At 39.1% G+C, this 8,200-nt stretch overlaps 1 protein-coding gene across 1 annotated transcript in view; it reads right to left on the bottom strand.

Moving 5' to 3' along the window:
- Positions 1-6,867: 6,867 nt before the first annotated feature.
- MAIP1 (matrix AAA peptidase interacting protein 1) overlaps positions 6,868-8,200 on the bottom strand; it is a gene marked incomplete in the record, with an annotated part of 8,014 nt that continues 6,681 nt past the window's right edge. Inside the window, 1 exon segment of the mRNA XM_015813029.1 lies at positions 6,868-7,459. Within this exon segment, the coding sequence (XP_015668515.1) occupies positions 7,381-7,459 (79 nt within the window).

The following is an 8,200-nucleotide window of genomic DNA, read 5'->3' on the forward strand; positions in this document are numbered from 1 at the left end:
ATTTTGGATTCCATTGTGGTTGTAAGAAGAGAACTACCTGTAATCAATGGAACCTGGAGAAATATTGAGGCCCGTTGGGTATGGGCTTCTGTTTCCTCCTGCTGCTGGGGACTCCAGCTATTCCATTCTCTTTTTATTACTTCCCCCCACTCCATCTTATATAGCCAAAACTGTTCCCAGATTAGATTACAGATAGAAGTGGTAAGATAGCCTTTGCCCTCAAGATTACAATCTGGAAGCGACAATGGTGGAAACTGATGAGGGGAGCTTTTCTTTTTGTTGTCTACTTCTAACAAACTGGTAGAGCAAATATTTCAAGTAGCCTAATAAAGTGGCTGTTGTGTCAGAACAGACAATGCTATTTAGTAACACACAAACCCACACTGCATTTTCTACTTATTTACACATATACTTATTTGACTGCATGTGCCACTTCAATATAGAGAGAATTTTGAGTACTGTATTTCACATTTCCATCTATCAATAAGTTAAGATAACTAGACATTATTTCAAAAAGAAAATAATAGTGAAAAGAATTTCAAAGAAAATAAGGCCACCAATGGCATAATAAAGGATCTTTATTATGAAACTAAGTTTTCTTCTCCAACTCTCAACCAACACTCCTTGGTAATACTTTTGTCTTCACCTCCTCAGCCTTAGGCTGCAATCCTAAAATCATTTACCTGGGAAAATTTCCATGGAACTCAGAGAGATTCACTTTTGAGCAGACGAGGACAGGACAAGGATAAGCCCTTGCAGGCTTTTAACTGACTACAGTGGATTTTTCTTTTGTACGGGAAAAAATAAAATATTCTAACGGGGAATGAGTGCAGTAAGAATCCAATAGAAACTTGCGACGTCACGTGATGTCGCGCAACATATTGGGACAGTTTTGCCATTGCCGGCAATGGGGTGGGCGTGGCTTCCGGATGACGGGTCCGGCCCATGGGCCGGCAGTTTGACAACCTTACAATACACTAAAAGCTTAAATCTGAATTGAAATGGGCAGTTCTGTCTTCACATTTTCCAGTAATGCACATGAGTTCTCTGCCTTATATATGTCAAACTCTTAAAAAATTACCGTGCTTTTTTAGCTGAATGTTTGCAGAACAAAAAGTCTCATGAAAGCTATTTGCCCTGGCAATAATTCCTTTTTGCCAGCCTGAACCAATCCTGTGTGCCACTGTTGCAGTATAAGATTTTCTCAGATGTGAATCTGAACGGCAGGAAGCAAATCTATGCAGATTCATCAGCTTGTGCTATTCCATTGAGACAGCAGCTTCAAAATCTATGTAATTATTGAAAAGTTGCAAACTCACATATATGGATTTCTGAACTGTGCAATGCTTTCTAATCTTGATCTTTTGGTAGTTTTGATTTTAATGCATTAAAAAGTTCAGTTTGTAACAGTACTTAATGATGAAGGATCTACATCTTATGTGGCTTTACTACAACTGTGAGAAACACTAAGTACTGTATAACATTCAATTGGGTGCAGTGAATGATCTAGCTCAGGGCTGAGCAACCAGCTTTTAGCTTGGAGACATTTTTTCAAGGGAAGATTAACTAAGCAATTCACCAATTATAAGAAAATCCATGAACACAAAATTTAAGTGAAATATATAATGGCAAACTAAAAAAAAGAGAGAACTTAATTTGTAAAGTTAGAGTACAACCTTTTAACTTGAATTAGCTCAAATGTTGGCTTATTATAGTATGATTGTATTAGGCATGCCGCAGACAAAACCATATTTTAACAAACCAATGAATAGTTTAAAAAAATCCCTTACTCCAAGCATTATGCTGGATTCAAACCAGAGAAATATTCCTGTCTATAACAAGGAAGAAGTCATTATAGGTACTTACTGACATACCTGTATATAGATATAAGCATTGACTGAGAGCAACAAAATGTTTTGGCTGTGGTAAAATACTCCCACCTAATGTACACAGATGAGAAATGCAAGAAAAAGCTACTAAGCGCTTCTCAGACATACATAGTTATCTAATTCCCCCCCCATTCTGCCTAAAGAATAGCAATTCCTTCCCATGATCAACTCCTAGCATTTGTCAGCACAAAATGGAGTTCCCAAGGAAGAGATAAATTTTACTGCTTTTACTTAAAGCATCCTAGTCAATTTCTCCCAACAATGTGTATAGGATTTCAGGAGAAACGAACTTTTTCTTCAAGTTGCAAGCAAATTCGACTACGAGGGAGGTTCTTGCTAGCCAACTCTTTCAGGGTATTTATTTATCAAAATTATATAGTCACCCACCTCACAAGAAGCGTCTCCGGGAAGCTTACAACAAAGATCTAAAATAATAAAATAATAAAACATATTAAAATAATCATTATTAAAAATATTTTAAAAGCATATGGCACAAATGAAGTTAGACTAGCAAGGGAACCACCAAAAGATCTCAGTGGTCCCTAGTCCCCCAGCTTTGATGACAAAGCTAGATCTTTAAAGACCTCTGGAAAGTAAGTAAGGATAGAGCTGATCTCATTTCGGGAGGGAGGGGGAGGAGGAGAATATTCTATAAGGCAGGTACCAAGACAGAAGGCCCACCTTCTGGGACCTGGCAAATATAATTCTCTAATAGATGGGACTTGCGGCGTGGGTCTTCTGCTGGATCTGATGGGATGAGGTGATGTAATTAGGGAAAGGCGGTCCCTCAGATAACCCAGCCCTATGCCATGAAAGGCTTTAAAGGTCAAAAACAGCATCTTGAATTGGACCCGGAAGCAGATTGGCAACCAATGCAGCTCGCGGAGCAGACATCTTACATGTGCTGTTCTAGAAGCACGTATGACTGACTGTGTGTTGCATTTTGCACCTGCTGAAGCTTCCGGATACTCTTCAACGACATCCCCACATTATAGTAATCCAATCAGGAGGTAACTGGGGCATGGGTGACTGTGAGGAGAGCCCTCTGATCCAGGAATAGGTGCAGCTGACACCTAACATTGAACTGTGCAAAGCCCTCCCTTACCCATGACCACCACTGCTCATTGAGCAGGATTCATGAGACCAGGAGGCCCCTCAGATTGCTCATCGGGTCTGTTTGGAGCAATGCAAGCCAATCCAGCACCAAAGATAGTATTTTATTTCTTAGACTTTTATCCCGTCTTTATTATTTTATAAGTAACTCCAGACGGAGAACGTACATAATACTCTATGGAGATTCTCAGTCATCCAGGTCATGGTTGTCAAAAAGCACCTTTGGGACATACATAATACTCCTTCCTCCTATTTTTCTCACAACAGCAGTCCTATGAGATGGTGGGGTTGAGAGAATGACTGGCCCAAAGTCACCCAGTTCTGGAATCGGCAGGCCTCAAAACCCAAAGCTATTCAGTCATTTCCAGGGCTCAATTGAAACCTGTTGTTCCCATTCAGACCCTTACAGCCTCCAGACATCAGGGCAAAAGATTCACAGCATCGCTTAAGTCATTAAGGAAAGAGATATAGAATTGATAAATATATATGATCAGTATGCTGACGATACCTCATTCTATGGGAATGGATGAGATTGCCCAGCAGCCTCATATAGGTATTGAATAGGAACGGAGAGTGGGCCTAACCATGCGGCACCCAACATACAATAATAGGGGCTGAAGGTGGGATCTCTCTTTCCCAATCATCACCAACTGGAATCGATCTTGAAGAAAGGAGGCAAACCAGTACAACAGGGCTGCTCATGCTCAATCCTGCTCACCCAAAAGCCATTTTCAACCCATACTCAGGTCTGAATTCTGACCGAAAAGAATCCTGATAATCCACTTCATCAACGTGTTTGGAAGTTCTCAACCAACTTCTCAACCACTTTCATCAGAACATGGAGGTTATCCTGGGTGAAAGTTATCCAGTATTCTGGAGTCCAGCAATGGCTTCTTGAAGAGGGGATAAACCAAGGCCTCTTTTAGAATAGGAACCTCTCACTCCAGCAAGAATTCACCACAAGAATCCATTCACACACCCCTAAGCTTTTTTAACAAGCCAGGAGAGGCACTGATCTAAGGAGCAGGTGGCTGAGTTCACAATCCCAGACACCCTGTGCACTTCCTCAGACCCAAGAGGTTTAAAGCACTTCCAGATAATCAGGCAAGAGTTCTCTCTAGGCCTCTCCTCCAGACCTGCAACAACGCTGGCATCGAACCCCAAGCAAATTCAAGTGACTTTGTTCAACAGATGCTGAAAAAAATTCCTTTGCACAAGCTTGCAGGTGATTCTCCGATCACCCTATACATAAGAAGGCACATGTCACCTGAAACAGAGCCAACTCTCCACAGATAGGGTGGCGAAGTAGATGTTTTGCCACTCTTACTGCCACAAAGTAGGCCTTGATAATGGCTCTAAACCATGTTTGGTTAAGTTCATCTTTTGTGAGCATCGGGAATACTCTAGATCAGGGGTCTCCAACCCCCAGTCCATGGACTGGCACCGGGCTGCGGCATGCCAACAACCGGGCAGCGAAACAAGCGAAGCCCCATCCGTGGGATGCAGGCAGCACACAAAACCACGCCCTCTCCGGTCCATGGAAAAATCTCTCTCCACATAACCGCTCCCTGGTGCCCAAAAGGTTGGGGGCCTCTGCTCTAGATGTCTCTTTCTCAAATTCTTCAACTCTGTGAATGGGAGACATTGCAGGGATGTGATCTGATCTAAAGCTCAGCTGCACCCCATTCTAGGCAGTGACCAAGGCTTCAGATGGACTATGCAGCAGGCCAACAGGAACAGCCTCTAACACCTTCTGAAACTCATCCAGGCTCCTCAGTCACCAGGGATGGATGAATCAAATGGGTCAAGCCTCCCTGCAGTGGATAGTGGTGCTAGAGAACTCCATGGTCATTAGGGGTTGATTTGATCCTGACAAGGGAGACTCCAAGAACTCCCCCAATTTCAGAACATATAGCCACTGCTCCGATAGGATCACCAGATCCAGTGTGCGGCCACTGCCATTTACATTCTACCCTCATCCAGCTAGTATTTTTCTTCCAGATATTTTCCAATCTACAACTTTAGGCACTGGTTCCCAACAACAAATAATTATATACAATATAAAGAATCAAAAGTATCACTGCATATACTGACCTGTTTAAAATACCAATTAAATTAATTCAAATGGATCAATTGATGGGAACAACCAACTGGTCAACAAGAAAAGAATCGGAAAGCTGAGACTGAACACTATTCTTTAGCTTGTTAAAATTCATTTTAAAATTGACATTCTCTTGTACTTCTTTCAAATGATGAAAGAACATAGCTACTGGAGAATGCATATTCAATCCAAGTTATTAATTTCATGCAAGAATCAATTAATCAATCCCCAAATGCATAATTGTAGGCATGAAGGAGTATAGTTGCTGCTTGCCTCACGTTCTGCATGTGCATCTCTTTCTACCCCTTCAACAACTCTTCTGATGTGTTTGTACATGTAACTGTACACAGCAGAGATAAAATACTTTTATACTCCAGGCATCTGATAAAGTGGGCTGTGATCCAGAAAAGATGAGCAGTCATAGATGTGTTAGCTTTTCAAGTGCCACAAGTCTGTTATTTCTGTTGCATTCTACCAGAAACTGCATTACAATAGTTTTCAAAAGTAAAAGGTACAGTAAAATAATGCAGCAAAAAATAGGAGAAAAAAGTCAGTGTCTTAAAGACAATTTCTAAGATACAGGTGAGGTTCAATAATTATATCCTATACTAGAGCAGACATGTCAAACTCGTGATATCACATGACGTCGTGCAACGTATTGGGGCAGACGTGTCCGACCCATGGGCCAGCAGTTTGACACCCCTGTACTAGAGTACTTATCCAGGCTGCTCACCATTGCTATTTTGACTCATAGTAGCTCTTCAAGGTTTCAGAGATCTTTTCCCTTACTTCCTATTATTATTTTTTCTTTAGTTAAGAAGCCAGAGAATAAACTTGGGGTCTTCTGCATGCAAATCAGGTATTCTATCCCAAGTCATTTTAATAGCACCATTTAGGCTGTAAATGTAGATACCCTATGGGGATATAGCCCAGATACCCTGCGTTAGTATGTCTTCCAAAATGAATACATTCAGATTGGCGGCTTCTTATCTGTCATAACAGGGAAGTAAATGATGACATCGACTTCAGCACATCATCTAGCGTGATCTGAATGTTCAAGGGGATCAATATGTATGGCTCATGGAAAGAAGCTCATAATATCCAGGCACTATGCCTGCTGTTTACACAATAGGTACAGTGATCCCTGTGGAAGTGGCTAACTGGATGGTCAGTTGGCTGTTCTGCTATTCTTTCATTAACTGAGACATTCCTAGATATAGTTTCTTCAGTGTCCTGCTTTTCCAGTAAAATGAACAAACAGGAGAGTTAAAATACCTCAAAATATTTTGCAATCTCAGATAATCAATTCAAATCATCTTATGCTATCAAGTTTTAAATCATTTTAAATGTATAAAAGGAGCAATACTCAGATTGGTGAATGTTCCTTAGAACATTCACCTTGGGATTTTAGCCACTTAGATGATGTCAATTTAGTCCTATATATTTTATATTATATATTATATTATATATTATTATATTATTTAAGCTCTGGCAGTGTCACAAATCTGCCTCACATTGAAATTAAGTTCACCATACCATACCATACCATACCATACCATACCATACCATACCATACCATACCATACCATACACACCATACTATATCACTATAACATACCATACCCACCCCAACACTACATCATATCACTATACTATATGTTGGATCTCAGCTAAAAGTTGCACATGGCTATTATAGTTTTTACTTTCATTACCAAATATACAGAAAAAAAGCACCAAAGTAAAAACAGTACAAAACTTGATTCTGGTATAAATATGAGGTCTATTGAAACATCTTTACTTTCATTGCTGAATGATCCAGATAATATGTCCACTGAAAAGTAATTTAAGTATTCTAATGTATTTGATCATTAAATCAAGACCTTGGCTGTTAAGTACTGTGTATCAATGGAGTCAGGTAAAAGTCTGATATTTGGAACGTCACTTCTTTCTTTTTCTCATTTTTTTGAAACCACCCATTTCAGTATCTGAAGATGGTTGAAGAAAAAGGATGCAATGTTCAGTTACGAACTATGAATTATCTTCTTCCAGAGCACATCAAGATGTTTTTCATACAAACCTAACATGTTCCCCATTACATTGGTCCAAACTGTGCTTTCAGCTCTGATGGGAAAGATATTATTTATATTATTCAGAGCAAGATGGTATTCAAGCAAAACTCAAAAAATTAGTCCACTATGTATTGTGGCATACAAATCTTGAGATGTCTGTTGATATGTCAAAATATTACTAGTATATGACAGTCTCTGTTCTGGGAACTTATTCCAATAAGTTTGGGTGTTCAATCCAAGTAATCATCCAGTCTGGCTTCACACCCTGTGTGAATTCTCTTCGAAACCTTTAGAGAAAACAAAGTAAAATAATGAAGAGACAGTTGCATAAGTCAAGCAACAAACCCTTTGTGAGTGGCCTTTATATTACAATTACAAATGTAATATTACAGTGGTGAACAAACATAATACTAAAAATAGATTTAGACGGCTGCTAAATCTGTCAGATAAGACTGCAATCTGACTTAAATTGACAAAGCAAGAAACATAATAGAAGATTTCAGGAACATCTTAATAGTTGCATCTATTACTATTTCTATTTATAAATGAATATTAACGAAATGTGGAGGTTCATGCAAGTCATATAATTAGATTGAAGGCAGAAGGGATACTGAGCATACATAGGAACTAGAAGCCCTTAGGCTCTTCCAGTAATTAATGTTGGAAGCTTTATTATGTTGACATAGAAAATGGACATAGAAAATGCTGTGCAAATGGAGCAACTAATTATCCAAAGTACTTGTTCTCATTGTCAGCATTCATAACTGATACTTTTTATTTATTGCATCCCTTAATATAATAATTTAAAAAAGCAGAGATTATTATTATAATTATTATAATTTAATTTATACCCCGCCCTTCTCCTCATGGGACTCAGGGCGGCTAACAGCCTCATAAAAACTACAATACAAATACAATAATTAAAAGCCGAATTAAAAAGAAATATTTAAACAGGCCGATCAATTAAAATTATCCTTAAAAATCCCCTGAAACTTTAAAATCATTAAAAATTATCCCTATTTAAAACT

This window comes from Protobothrops mucrosquamatus, unplaced genomic scaffold (genome assembly GCF_001527695.2).
Source record: "Protobothrops mucrosquamatus isolate PMUCROS unplaced genomic scaffold, P.Mucros_1.0 scaffold129, whole genome shotgun sequence".
Lineage (NCBI taxonomy): Eukaryota > Metazoa > Chordata > Lepidosauria > Squamata > Viperidae > Protobothrops > Protobothrops mucrosquamatus.